Here is a 14,348-nt window from a genome sequence, read left to right as displayed (position 1 = left end):
TTAATCATGAATAATGAGTGAACGCTACAACATCATAAACCCTTCACCATTACCAATAACAGGTTAGCATTATGGGGGGTATGATCTTCATGATAATCCATAATCCTTATGGCTTCTTTAAAATGGTGTGGGGGGGGTGGCAGATAAAGTAATTTCATTTCCAAACAGTAAAACAGACATGGAAATACCCTCAAATAAAAAGGTGACATTCTGTAATGTCACCTCATATGAAACACTTCAATCTCAAATCCAAAATGGTGGAGTAAAGACACAAATGTTTGGCTTCAGTATCCAAATAAATACAGCGTTCAAACTATAGATACAATTTCATCCATGTAACAATATGAATAAGACATAGAACAGTTAGAACATTGTACCAATGTGTGGCTTCCCTCTAATCCACCCACCCAACCAAGCCCGTCGTCCCATTCTGCAGCTAATTCCCCAGGCCTATGGGTGCTCACTACTCTGGACTACACCCTTCTCACGGTGGGCCGTCATTAACGCATAACAGGATAATGACATGCAACGCAGGCTACTAATTTTGGTTAGGGCTGAATGAAATCAGACGAAAGCTCTGGATGCGTGTGCACAACACAGAATAGCAATGAGCCAAGGCCGACTATTACTCAGTCTCTTTACGGGGAAACAGAGGGAATTGCCCATGGCCTGAGCACCACTCTACAACTCAAAGACTAACAGAGGTATATGACCGAAAATGTGTCATTGTGTAGTAAACTACATGGACTGACCTGTAGCAAAAGCAGGGATGGTGAAAAGTAATGCTAAGAGTACAGAGGATAGAGAAAAACATTAAAATAGGATTTATCCATCAAAATAAAACTGTCATACATTAGCAACAGTTAATCTAATCAACCATCAGTGAGGGACATCTACACAGTTGCATACCTACTATCAAATACTGAAGGCTAACTTCTTAAAAATACTGTATTTTAGTACTGTAATAAGCTTGTGTTCCTTCATTCAAAACACACAAAAAAAGGCTATTTTAAGAATAATTTATATTTATTAACATTGTTGCCCTTGAACATTCAAAAATGTTCAAGAGTAGCCTGATGGCTGCATGAATGAAGTTTTACAACAGTGGACCAGGGCCAGAGAGCTGGAAATCCACATACATCCAAGGCAGTCATCACAACCCAGAATTCCCCAAAGCAGTCCTCCATAGCCCACATCACAGAAGGTTGGTGGCACCTTAATTGGGGAGGACGGTCTCATGGTAATCGCTGGAGTGGAATGGTATCAAATACATCAAACACATGTCTTCCATACGTTCGATGCCATTTCACTCACTCCATTCCAGCCATTATTATGAGCTGTCCTCCCCTCAGCAGCCTTCACTGGTCCATGTCCCAGAGTCCTCCTGCCTTTCACTCGCTCCTCCAGGGCTCGGAAGTCCTCCTCTGTGACTGCATCAGCCTTGAGGACCACAGCCTTCCCACCGGCGGGGTCCAACCTCAGAGTCATCACGCAACACATGTCCACCAGGCCCTGCTGACACGCCTTCATCCCTGCGTCCTTCCGGGCTGGGTCTAACTTCGACTTCTCAGCCGCTGAGAACCCCAGCAGGCCCGTCAGAACCTGGTCTGAGAGGTGAACGTCCATGTAACCAGTTCCATCAGAGATGGAGGCGCTGACCCGCCACTCCCCCTTACTGCATTTGAGGTTCCCTTGCAGGGTGACGATGAAGGCTTTCACACACACCTCACTCACGCACTCCAGCAGGCCCGAGGTGCCCGCAGCAACCTGTTGCAGCAAACACAGGTACGTAAACGGGGATGAATCGAGCGTCACAGTCACCGCACTCTCTGGGATTTTGGTTGAGAGCCTCTCTGCTCCTGCCACAGAGGGCTGGCCTGTTCCCAGTTCTCTGACACAGGTACTATCTCGTCTTTGCTCATGTCTAGGAGCTTTTGGCTCTGGTGGGAAGAAGCAGTTCATGTCCTCGTCCAAAACAGGACCATCCCTCTCATCAAGGGAGTCAAAATGGCTTTTGTTTCTCATGTCATCTAATGGTGGAGCGTTGTGGTTAGATACTTCTTCCTGCCTTCTCAGGTTGTCTCTTTGATTATCCCTCCTGTTTGTCAGTTGGATTGGGCTCTCCTGGAAAATCATACCATCAAGCTCATCCAGGGGAAGGTCATCAAAGTCCTCATCTGGGATGTCCAAATTGTCCAGTTCCAGGACCTCATGGGGTGAAGAGCTTACGAGTAGAGAATCTGCAAGGCTTTCAATGATCCGACTCTGCAACGAGGCATTTCTGTAAGAGGCAGAGGATTCCTCACTGCGGGTCCTGTAGCCACTCTCCAGGCTGGGTTCCACACTCCACCCCACCTGCCTCTCCTGGGTCTCCAGGTTGGCCAGCAGCTCCAGGTCGTCCTGGTTGTCAGCCTGCTGGTTAACTGGTTGTGGGACATCTGGCTGCTCAGCCGGACCCTGTAGCTCCACCTCAGGCAGTCCCAGAGCCCTGCATAGCACCTTCCCTTGAGAGTGCCTCTCACCCAGCTCCTCCACCTCCCCTCCCAGCACCTTTACGTTGCCTGGCTTCAGCAGTAGCACCCCTAGCCGGCAGGTTATTTGGCCCTGCAGCTGCAGTTTGACTCCTGGCTTGAGGGTGGTGCTGAGTGCAGGGATGGGCTGGTACTCCATGGCCTCCAGGGTCTGCACACCATCAGTGAGCTGCAGCAGCAGCATGCGTGTGGGTTTGGCCTCCCAGGTCCGCTGGGTGGCCTGGGTGATGGCTGACACAGCCTCGTTGGTGCAGTCAGTGCCCCTCCAGCCCTGAAGCTGGCCATAGGCAGGCTGGCTAATGTCCAGTAGGGAGTCCAGCTGCACGCAGAAGCTGCCGCTGAGCTCCGACTTCTGGGCCTGAGATAGCCCTGCAGGGAGCACAGAGTGGGCCAGGTCACGTAGGTCGGTCAGCAGCCACTGATCCAGGACCTGCAATGACACAAATGTTAAATTTGTGTAAAGAGCTTCAATTCATTTGTACCGGAGTTGAGAAAAATGGTTAATGAAATAGTACCTGCTGATTAAGCTGGTGTTGAGGCAGGGGGGCTCCTCCTCCTTCCTGCTGCAGCCACTCCACACATGCCTCTAGCCAGGCGAAAGGCACCTGGACCTGCCAAGAGGACTGGAGCCAGGTCTGGGTTGCTAGCACATCCTGAGGTCTCATCCCCTCTCTGTCAGGTGGTGCCACTTAACAGTTGACCAGAACCTCCAGGCAATGTCTCATAGGCCTACAAAGTGCCAGAGGACAGAGTGAGAACAGACTCACTGGCCATGCAGATGACAATCTGTGTACTGAAGTATAATAAGAACGGGACGGTTGTTTTCAATGGGAATGGAACGTATCTACAAGAGAACATTCATTTCAGTATGAAGAAACAGAAAGCTAGTGTTCATGCATGTATGGGAAAGCAAGAAAATCAGTCAGAGAAATAACTTAATATCAAACAGTGACAGAAGTCACTTAAAAAAAGAGAAACCTTAATTTACTTACAATGGAGTTTAGTCTTTCTGTACGAGAAGACTAGTACAGCTGCTTTTCATTGGGCGAATCGCCAAGGCGCCAAAAATGTGGAGGCAGAATAGAGTGAAAATGTTTGTGAGGAACTTAGGCAAGCTCCCATAATACTTTTTTTGACATTTCGCGAAGCATACTAAAGGTGTGATATCTACATTTTAGAACTATGATAGAATTAGCAAGATACATCCCTATATGAACATAACTAGTAAGTATTCACATTATCAGCAAGACTGAACGCGAAGCCTGCTACATATCAACCAAACTATCTAGGTACGGAAGAATGAGTTACCACATCACTAGTTACCACAGACACAAAGTCATAAACCCCGCCTATTTGTAAAATGTTCTTCTTAAATCAGATTTGAAACCTAACTCCAACCTTAACACTAACCAAACTGCTAACCTTATGCCTAACTCTAACTTTAAAGTATGACCAAAAAGCACATTTTTGTTTTCATAAATTTGTACGATAGACAATTTTGACTTTGTGGCTGTGGTAGTGAAAACCGGAAGATATCATCACTGCAATCCGATATCCTTGGGACGTCCTTATCCTAAACCCTACCCAGCCCAATTTCCTAATTTACGTTACAACTTCAATTGGGGGGGTATGGACGTCCCAAGGATCCCTTACAGCAAGGACCACGGAAGAATGAGCGACAACATTGTTTGAGACACGCCTCCATCCTGTGAATGGCATACGAGCTGTCCAATGCTTGCTCTTTATTTACAATTCAATCGAAGCGGCTACATCTTTCTTTAGTGCACTTTTTCAGAGCCATTTTTGTGCTTGCGTTCTTCGTCAGGGTGAGAAGGGTCGAAAACGAGTAGCAATACAAGGTGTAGCGCAGGTCTGTTTTACACACATTTATATTTAGCTCTGTAACAAATACATTACATTTGATTACATGTTAATGCGATGGTATGAGCAAAATCATTTGCGTAACTACATAACCAAAGTAATGCCAGCCATGCATGGCTAGCTAGCAAATGTTAGCTAATTATTGTATCCGGTGTAACGTTAGCAAGTTACTGTAGCTAGCTGTTTTCATCATAGCTAGCTAGTTTACACGGCTACATTTAGAATATTAAACGTCAATTGTAGATATTGATGTCATAGGTTTATTAAAAGTTATACATTGTTTTTTCATGCCCATAACTACTAAACTAGCTACCTACATAATATTAGCAGCCCAACGGCTAGCTAGTTAAACAACAGAAGCTAACGTTAGCTAGCCAACTGAATGCACTTACTGGCTTCCCAAGATGGATGCTAGTTTGTTCTTACTCACCTAGCTAGCGTGCACATTTTCTCGTCTAGCTTAGAGAGCTACCCACATAGTTGGGTTCTCAAACGTTATGCCCGATGAAACGCATACTTTTACCGTAGTTAGCTAAACATGTGTCCAGTGTAGCTAAGATAATTCTCGGTGCGAGATGGTTCTGAGACGAGCCCTCTGCATTGACATTCTCAGTTGTCCAGACTCAGGTTTCGACATTGTGCCAGGTTGAATATATTGTCAAATGCAACGGCATTGAAACTTCATTCATGCGATTGAAGTTAGATGCATAAATTAAATGTTCATGTGTATCAATTAATTCCACATCAGTATGATCAGTTAAGTAACGTAAATTGTCATCTGTTCTCCTCTGTGTAGGCCGTAATTGTAAATAAGAATTTGTTCTTAACTGACGTGTCTAGTTAAATATGGTATTTTTTTTAAAGGTTACATTTTTATTTCCAGGATTGTAAAGAGCTCAACTCACGCATTCATTTGAATCAATGCTGTTCCAGATGCTACACCTCCATCACATCTGCTGTTTTATTTTATGAAATGTGTCATTACCCAACCTTAATCCGCATTTATTACAGTTTTGTAATCGTGACAGTGTCATGTAAGATTATTCTTGGGCACGGTTTTTTATGGCACTAGCTAACGTTAATCAACCTAAGCTTTTTCTCAATAGGTTAGCAGCGGCTCTGAGACTTGTTACGTTCCGCCCATAACACGCCCATCTTCTCGCAATAAATAGCGGTAAGTGTTTGGTTACCAGGCTAGTCTCATCTGCCATATTGACTGTTTCAGTTCTGAAAACTCAAAATCTCACACTCATCAAGTTACATCGACCATGTCCCCCCACAGCCAGTCAGACCGAGGAGCCCTCTCCTTTCTCCCCACTCTTACCTGCTCCCAGGACCGAGGTGCCTGGCCTACCCTGCCTGGTGTTAACTGACAATGGAGACAGAAATTGAACAACAAGAAGAAGATACCTCATTCAGCAACACAGAAACCAACGGTGAGTTATAATCGCTCCATGTATTAATTATATGTTACTAGTATATCAAATGAATATGAACAGTATAGTTATTTTAAATAATGTAATATGTATTGTGCACCTTCTATGTCCTCTCCTGTATTCATTACTTATTTATCAATGGTGTAAAATATAAGCATTTCAGTTCCTAAATTGTAGCTGCCAGATATGTGCCAAAAAAAGTTCAGAGCAGATGTGTGTAGTGAAGAAACCATGTCTATTAAATCTATACAGTTTTAACATGCAAGTACAATGAGTGGGAAATTAGTATTACGTGTGTATTGTTTTTACATCAATTGAATGCAGAACTAGAGAACCTGTGTATGTGGGAAATTAAACTCAGTATTTTTCCTTCTCAGGTAAGCGTCCTGCGGAGGACGCTGATGAGGAGCAGTCCTATAAGCGCTCCAGAAATACAGAGGACATGGTGGAGCTCCGCATACTCCTGCAGAGCAAAGTCAGTCCGCTTTCTGTTCCTCATTCACAATCTCCTCATGGCATTTCCTGCAATGTAGCCTGTCTTCTTTCCTCCCCAATCTTCTATTGAACCTTTGTTTGACCAGATCTGGGAGTTTAACGTTTACATTTTTCTACCCCCTGTGGTTCATTGTCCGATTTAATGGTGTCAAGATCCGTTTTCAATTATGTAGTTTGCAGATGTCTTGAGTTTTTTAATTTTTTATGTTGTATCACAACAAGTTTGATATCATCTGACTTCTCTATTTTTGCTTCAGAATGCAGGAGCCGTGATTGGGAAGGGTGGTAAAAACATAAAATCCCTGCGCACAGACGTGAGTACATTTACACCTTTTCTTATTGGGGTAAGCGCGGGTTATATTAACAGTACCCACCCCCTTATACTGGGATGTACTTTGGGAATGTATGATTTTAATACTTTATATGTGAAAGTTGAGGCATTTTACATTTGGTAGTTTGGCCTTAAGAAAATTGGTCTGTTAACTGTGGTTGGGGAAGTAAAGCTATGCTGTTTTGGGGTAACGGTTAATGCAGGGATATGTGTATTGAGACCTGATTTACACCGGTTATGGTATATTCCCTCCAAAGTGTAATGTCATTGTAATCAAATGGCGCCCGCAAATCTATATGAAACAGCTGGCCTTTTTTTGTTTAATGAATAGTGATGTTACTACCAGGCATCAACACCGCTAAGACTCATTAATACTTGAGTGGGCCCAGTGTATTTTAGGGTAGAGCTGTTATAGCACCCAAAGCCAATTCATCATTCTATAGGAAATGTCTTGTATATAAACAACCTGGCCAATTCTCAACTAATTTAATGTCATTACCTCTCTCTTTCTCTACTCTCCACTCTTCTCCCTCTCCTCTACCACTATCGCTCTCTCACCTTCCTCTCTACATCTCCCCCTCCTTTTCTTCTCGTTCATTCTACCGGTCTTTCTCTCTACCTCAATACCTTTGTCTTCTCCTTTTCTATCTCCACTTCTGCACTCTTAAAACAAAAAAATCTCAGAGAATGAAATCACAATGAAGAATATTAGCCTGTATTAAAATGTATTCCTCTTCCCCCTCCCTCTTCCCTCTCCTGTTTTTTATTTTTGTTTATTTTTGCCCACTTCCTCTGTTGCCCATGTTCTGGATCGCCCCTCCTGCGCCCGCCCACCTGACACCCTGGTTGGCCCTGCCCATAATCGTGCCCCTCCCTAAATGGGCGCCTTACTTGATTGACATCTGTGTGCTCGAATGGCCCCTGCCCATGCCACGCCCACGGCCCTTGCAGTTCAATGCCAGTGTGTCAGTCCCAGACAGCAGTGGGCCTGAGCGGTATGTCCCTAAGCTCCTCCCTCTCACTACCTGACTACAGGAAATAAACAAACAAACCTGCCTCTGTTCTAGTGACAATATCAAAATCTGCCTCTGTTCCTGTGACAAACATGTAAACTTTCCTCCATTTGTTCAGTGACAGCATTATAAGCCTCTGTTTTTAGTGAGGGTTTCAACAAATACTTTAAACCTGCCTCTGTTCTAATGACCGTATTTCAACATTCTATATTTTATTTCAGTGACAGTATCTTTCCCTTCCACGTTCCTCACCTCCCTCCTTCTCAGAATCGGTGTGCTGGTCTGTTTTAGTTTCTCACATTCCCCCCATATCCTCTTGTTCCCTCTTTGATTTTTGTGGGCGGTTTGACCACTGTAATTACTGTAAAGAATGTTCTGCCATAGAGCAGCTAGTGTTCAAGTGTTGTATGTCTTTTTCTTGTCTTTACTCTTCATATCATCTTTGCCATTGTTGAAACTGTTGAACATGAACTTATGTCACCTCATGGCTGTGGCCCATGCCCTTGCCTTCCCTCAACATCCTTCTGTCCAATAGTGGGGAGCATAACTCTCTGTTGCCCTGCCAACTCTCACCCATCTTTAAGTTAACTTTAAACTGTTCCATAGTTGTTGTTTTTTTTGTTGGCTTCGGCTACTACTGTCATGTTGTTTTTTTATTGACCTTTTGTTCTTTTCTTTTTTTTCTCTCCCATGTTGAGCCACAGTACAGTTCCTTTAGTGCGCTGGCAGCAGGCCCCATCGGTGCAAACCACCCACCAACCTTTCCTCCCCCTCCCTCTTCCAGCGGTCACTAAAACACACTTGCTTTCTTTGGGTTCCTTTTACCTGTTTATTTTTTGGGTTCCTCTTCTTTGTCAGACACTTTGAAGGGGGTTACTTTTTTTCAGTTTTTATTTGTCTATGTATGGTATCTGCTGCTACGTTATATAGATATCAATGGGTTTTGGTCTGTCCATTTCTATTCCTCAGTTGTGATTTTGGAGGGTGCACATGGAAATATAAATACTAGATATGGCCGTTGGTACACTCTTCACAGAACATTGACTTGAATGGGAATGCTCATTCTAGTAAATCTATTTCAATGGGAGTGCTACCTGGTTAACCCCCCACAGCGGGGGTGGGAGGGAATGGGTTTTTAATTCGTTATTAGATGGTATGGTTGGAGGTTTTGCTGAGGGAGAGTTGACCTCGGCTTTGAAATACTGTTTGTTTCTTCTATGCCCCTCGTCACCATTTGATTGGTCCTCCTGGGAATGTCCTGCACTGTGATTGGTGTCTCTAAAGAATTCTGAGCATCGGTGCGGAAATCGAGACCGTTGGAGACATCCTGCTCAAGATCATCCCTACTCTGGAGGAGGTGAGCCTGGGTTGGAGATGAGCCTAATGGCTGCCTACCATTTTCAATGATAGTCCTATGGTACAGCTAGACATTGAGTTTGTTGATAACATATAAATATCAAATGCACCGATCTGAATATGGTGATGCTAAAGTCCTTTTCTCTGATTGCCCCCAATCCTCCTTAGTACCAACAGTACAATGGGATGGACTTTGACTGTGAGCTGAGGCTGCTGATCCACCAGAGCCTGGCAGGCAGCATCATTGGCGTGAAGGGAGCCAAGATCAAAGAGCTGCGAGAGGTACAGTTACACCGAACTTCTCACCTGGGTCATGTTCAGTAGCTAAAAAAATGGGAGGACATCTTAAAACCAGTGAGATAAACCTGTCCCATAAGAATGCACATTTTCCTTTGAGCTTACTGCAGGTGACCCTGATTCCATGTTTTTCTGTGGGTTCTTCTCAGACCAATGACATTGCTTTGTCTTATTTGACCAGTGTTTACTTTGACCATTGCAGAACACCCAGACCAACATCAAGCTGTTCCAGGAGTGCTGTCCCCAGTCCACAGACCGTGTGGTTCTGGTCAGCGGCAAGTCTGAGCGTGTCGTCGAGTGCATCAAGATAATGCTGGATCTCATCGCTGAGGTTGGTGTTCTGATCAAACTGTTGGTTCTCTTATCGAACCATTGACTGAGCTGCTTAACATACCAGTGTAAAAACCACAGCCAGTCAACTGTAGAAATTGTGTGATCCTGTCCCCCTCAGGCTCCCATAAAAGGGCGCACCCAGCCCTACGACCCTAACTTCTACGACGAGACATATGACTACGGTGGCTTCACCGTGATGTTTGAGGAGCGCGGGGGTGTTGGTGGTGGTGGACGGCGCCCCATGGGGGGCTTCCACATGCGAGGCGGACGTGGTGGCGGAGGGTTTGACCGGATGCCCTCTGGACGAGGTGGTCGAGGTGGGCCCATGCCCCCCGCCCGCAGGGACTATGAGGAGATGAGCCCCCGCCGTGGACCCCCGCCACCCCACCCAGGAAGAGGGGGAAGGGGAGGGAGCCGTGGCCGCAACCTGCCGCTGGCCCCACCACATAGAGGAGGGTAAGAGAGCTACACCATCGCCCATTGCCATCTCTTTCTCTAAATCTCTTGCAATCCATTTTGCTTTGTTTGCTCTTAAAGGTTCAGCAGATATATGATCCCATTTAAGTATGTATTTCATTCATAGTGTGTGTGTGGGCTCATGTGTGTGTTCCATTTCCACGTTGTTTACAGAGATGACCATTACTCCTATGATTCCTATCGGGGCAGTGCAGATGACAGACAAAAGTAAGTACTTCTCCTGCAGAATCCCCTGGTTTGGAGTCAGCCAGTCAGCACTGTGGTCAGGCAGCCAGTCAGCACTGTGCTCAGGCAGCCAGTCTTGCCTGAGACTGGTCCTCTGATTTACTGGTCTCATCAGTGTCTCAGCTCTGCCATCAGTCTGTCATCACCTCTTACTTTTGTGTGAATGCTGTGTTTTTCTCTGTGTTTGACTTGGATCAGAGATCTGCTGAAAAGCACTCTCTGACTTGCCAATATTTTCCTCAAGTCAGACTTGCATTTTCTCTCAGCAGTGACAGGCGAGGGAGACCAGGAGATCGCTATGGTGATAACATGGTTAGTGACACATGACTAAATGCATGCAGCAGTCCTCTTGGCATTTATTGGCTGAAAGCATCATCATAGACTGAAAGGGCTGTAGGTCTTTCCTAGACAATGATTGCAATTGCCTGATAATGACCACAGCTAACCACACAATAAATACCAGCAATACATTTACCACTAACATGAAATGTAATAAACATGAGTTTACCACAGTAAACCATACATAAACACAGGTAATGGGTAACTTACCCACAGTTATAATTACCCATACCACCATAACCACTACCATCTACTCAATCGTGGGGGGGTCGGACTATGCTGTGGTTGCTAGGTGTTAATAATGCTTTGTCAGATGAGTGGGCTCTCTTTGAAAGCTAGCAGAAACTGCCTCCGGTTGCTCGGCAACTGATTATTTGAATCGCTTGTTGCCCTGGTGACTGAGGAGCCTCTGAATAGCAGGTGAAAGCTGTGGAGTGAGTGGCTGATTAGAGTTGCAAGCAGGGGGAGGGTTCTACAGTATCAAATAGGGGCTTTTGGACAAGCTGGGCAACTCAATCCTGACCATGCAAAGCCGGGATTGCATGCATCCATGTGTATACAACAGATCAGAAGGAAATCTGTGATGTGGGTTTAACCTTGCTCCCCCTCTCTTTTCTGTCTTTCTGCAGGGTGGGGGTGGATATGGTGAGTTGTTCTGTTCTTCCTATGGGGTTCTGTCTAGAAGGCCAGTCTGAGTTCTGTTTGTCATTGCTGTCTCCAGTGGCACATCAAAGGCTAGTGGTTCTCCAGTGTATGTTCTAGAACCTGATTTCAACTGGTCTACTCTATAAGGCTACTATTACACTGACTCAAGTCTTGAGCATGTTGTTTTACATCAGGGCTTCTAGTCTACTATCATTTTACTTCAGCTATGTTTTATGGGATATCGTCTTTAAAATGTGTTGGTCTACTCTGTGTATCAGGTTGGTAAATACTTATTTGTTTATGGTACCAGTCTGCTGTGGATGTGTAGATTTAAGCATATTTTCTAATAAACTTCAACCTGTAAGGCCAATTTCCCTAAGTGTAGATCTATTTTCTCGGTTTCTCTCCTTTCAAACAGATAACAGCTCGTCCTGGAACTCCTATCAGTCTGGTGAGTATAGAAACGCGTCTCGGCAGCCTGGTATTCAATGTTGTTAGCTCGTGGTATCATTAAATATGTTCCGGTTCTGTTAATAGAACCTCTGCACTTACTCAAGCTTTTTCTCTGATCTCTACTTGTCTGTGTTAGGTGGACGCGGTTCTTATAATGATATGGGAGGGCCAGTCATCACCACACAAGTGACGATCCCCAAAGACGTGAGTGTATAACCAGAGGGATGACTCTTTACCTCACATACTCTGTTCACATACAGCAGGGGTGTCAAACTCATTCCATGGAGGGCATAGTGTCTTCGGGTTTTTGTTTTTTCCTTTAAATTAAGCCTTAGACAACCAAGTGAGGGGAGTTCCTTACTAATTAGTGACTAACTCATCAGTCAAGTACAAGGGCGGAGCCAACGCCTGCAGACTCGGACCCCCGTGGAATGAGTTTGACAAATTACATAGAGTAATGACTCGGTCTGTCTCATCCACCATGGCCTATGAAACCCTAATGTAACAACACCCACATTCTCTCACACACATATTTTCACACTTTTCTTGTGCATCACGTTCTGTTGACTGTGGAGTTGTTCTCTCCAGCTGGCTGGCTCCATCATCGGTAAGGGAGGCCAGAGGATCAAGCAGATCCGGCATGAGTCTGGCGCCTCCATTAAGATCGACGAACCACTGGAGGGTTCAGAAGACCGCATCATCACCATCAGTGGCACGCAGGACCAGATCCAAAACGCTCAGTACCTATTGCAGAATAGGCAAGTTCTGGATGCCCTCTGAGGGAATAGAGATCATGTCTGCCTTAACACTCCCTGTTTTTAACCCACTTTTTGATCTCAAAATATGTCTATAGATGTACATATTTTTTTACCCTTTTATTTTATTTCTGTCTGCTGATGGTGACTAACCAATTTCCTCTCATGCAATGTGCAGGTAGTTTGAGCTTCCCCTTGGGAAATGTCTGTGTATAAACTGATTGTACAGAATTCTTGTATAACTATTATTATATTGATATGAAACTGGAGATCAATATTTTCATTGGTAATGTCTGGTTTTTGAAGAATATGATTGGTGAATTGTGATTTTTATGAGCCGTTTCAGTGTGAAGCAGGGAGTGGACCTCTTCCCTGCCTGTTGCTGTGTGGAAGACTAGTGATTTTGTTGTTTTTAGTTAGATGAATCGACAACAAATCACAGTCTGCCAAACGGCACAGGCTCCTCCTCTTCTGTCTCCCCAGCAACCCTCAGCCTGTCTCATTGCGCATATGCTAATATGCTAACGCTGCATCGTAGCCATGGTGACTAACCCTGCCTCCCTCCCTCCTCTTCCCTCAGCGCACTGCACCTGCTCGGACACCAGGACTAACCCTTGCCTCAGACTACGCCCACATCCTGTGCTCTGTCTCTGACTCTCGTCCCCCTCTCCCACCCCAACCCCTCCTATCTATCTTAATTGACTCCTGTGAATTCTCTTATTTTTTCTTTTTACTCTTTATATTTCAGTGTGAAGCAGTCCTCTGGTCAGTTCCTCTAAACAAGGAGACTCAGATTGAAGCAAATCCCCTGGTTTGTGGGCATTTTTTAATATTTCTTTTAAAGGGCAACATTCCTGTGCTTAATGTAGACGTTCTGCATTTTTAGAGTGTAGTTCTCTACTCCATCTCTTGTATCTGTTTTTTAAAACACATTTGTCTAAATATTTGGAGTCTCCTGACAGACTAGTGAACATTATCTATTTTTTTGGATGGGTTGATTTCTATGGTGTGTTTGTCAGTAGAGTAATAAGCCTGTCCCGTGTGTGTGTGTTCTCTCTGTGTTGGAGTTTCTCACCCACCCCCTTACTATCACTCAGTGCAACGTGCAGAATGTAAGCTTTCTTTTTTGTTGTGGTAAGGAACATTTTATGATTTAAAAAAAATAAATGTAGGAAATTGAACTTCTTGGTTATGTTTTTCAGTTAATTAAATGTATTTTCAGGATGCATGTGGGGTGGGGGATTATAAATACACAAGTATCCTTATTATTCATTACATTTCCTGGCTGTAAACTTTTTTTCCCATCAAAGTTTGTACCGACAGAGGTAGCCTATAGAGACAGAGGTAGCCTATAGAATATTCATAAAATACATCCTCAAATTTCAATGTCTGCCTATGCTCACACACATTGTCTCAAGAAAATTATATTATTTGTAATACCCTCAAACACCAAGTTAGCCTATTTTGAAATCAAAGATGCCTATCACCATCAATCGTGAATTATAATTCTTCACAAAATTTCCTAACTGCATCTGCATGCCAGTCATTTGATATCAGTTTCATGGGAATATGCATTTAGATATTCTTCAATTACTTTTGTGTGCAAATTAGAGCAGATGCTGTTAACTACACTGAACAAAAATATAAATGCAACATGTAAAATGTTGGTCCCATGTTTCATTAGCTGAAATAAAAGACAAGACACTTTCCCTCCACACAAAAAGCTTATTTCTCTCAAATGTTGTTGAGAATGGGGCAGTACATCCGACCGGCCTCGCAGG

General features: G+C 44.3%; 2 protein-coding genes across 7 annotated transcripts; one reads left to right on the top strand and one right to left on the bottom strand.

Annotated features, from left to right (window-relative positions):
• Positions 1-801: 801 nt before the first annotated feature.
• On the bottom strand, positions 802-4,201 carry rmi1 (RMI1, RecQ mediated genome instability 1, homolog (S. cerevisiae)). Its single transcript, XM_055918960.1, is given in 4 exon segments — positions 802-1,386; positions 1,389-2,961; positions 3,047-3,260; positions 3,524-4,201. Coding segments are annotated over 3 exon segments (1,761 nt in total). The 5' UTR covers positions 3,197-3,260; positions 3,524-4,201; the 3' UTR covers positions 802-1,348.
• Positions 4,202-4,297: 96 nt separating this feature from the next.
• LOC129853202 (heterogeneous nuclear ribonucleoprotein K-like) lies at positions 4,298-13,748 on the top strand. Of its 6 annotated transcripts, none has more exons than XM_055918964.1 (17): positions 4,298-4,401; positions 5,519-5,586; positions 5,695-5,848; positions 6,226-6,323; positions 6,601-6,657; positions 7,626-7,669; positions 8,972-9,044; positions 9,212-9,325; positions 9,543-9,671; positions 9,792-10,129; positions 10,304-10,357; positions 10,645-10,687; positions 11,344-11,359; positions 11,778-11,810; positions 11,949-12,016; positions 12,401-12,570; positions 13,316-13,748. In XM_055918964.1, the coding sequence occupies exons 3-17, from the start codon at positions 5,788-5,790 to the stop codon at positions 13,344-13,346; spliced, it is 1,329 nt and encodes a 442-aa protein (XP_055774939.1). In that variant the 5' UTR covers positions 4,298-4,401; positions 5,519-5,586; positions 5,695-5,787; the 3' UTR covers positions 13,347-13,748. The 6 variants fall into 6 exon arrangements, with proteins under 6 accessions (XP_055774939.1, XP_055774938.1, XP_055774937.1 ...); XM_055918963.1 differs by having other exon boundaries at positions 4,299-4,401; positions 13,148-13,748; XM_055918962.1 differs by having other exon boundaries at positions 4,299-4,401; positions 10,642-10,687.
• Positions 13,749-14,348: the final 600 nt, after the last annotated feature.

This window comes from Salvelinus fontinalis, chromosome 4 (genome assembly GCF_029448725.1).
Source record: "Salvelinus fontinalis isolate EN_2023a chromosome 4, ASM2944872v1, whole genome shotgun sequence".
Classification (NCBI taxonomy): domain Eukaryota; kingdom Metazoa; phylum Chordata; class Actinopteri; order Salmoniformes; family Salmonidae; genus Salvelinus; species Salvelinus fontinalis.
The sequence above is the reverse complement of the archived record's forward strand: the minus strand, read 5'-3'. Positions and strand labels throughout refer to the sequence as shown.

Bases quoted from the DNA above. Each gene is read 5' to 3' on its own strand.
- LOC129853202 (XM_055918962.1), top strand. From the start codon at position 5,788: ATGGAGACAGAAATTGAACAACAAGAAGAAGATACCTCATTCAGCAAC. The intron at 6,658-7,625 runs GTGAGTACATTT...CGGCCCTTGCAG, and splicing joins TAAAATCCCTGCGCACAGAC to TTCAATGCCAGTGTGTCAGT. The intron at 9,326-9,542 runs GTACAGTTACAC...TGACCATTGCAG, and splicing joins AGATCAAAGAGCTGCGAGAG to AACACCCAGACCAACATCAA.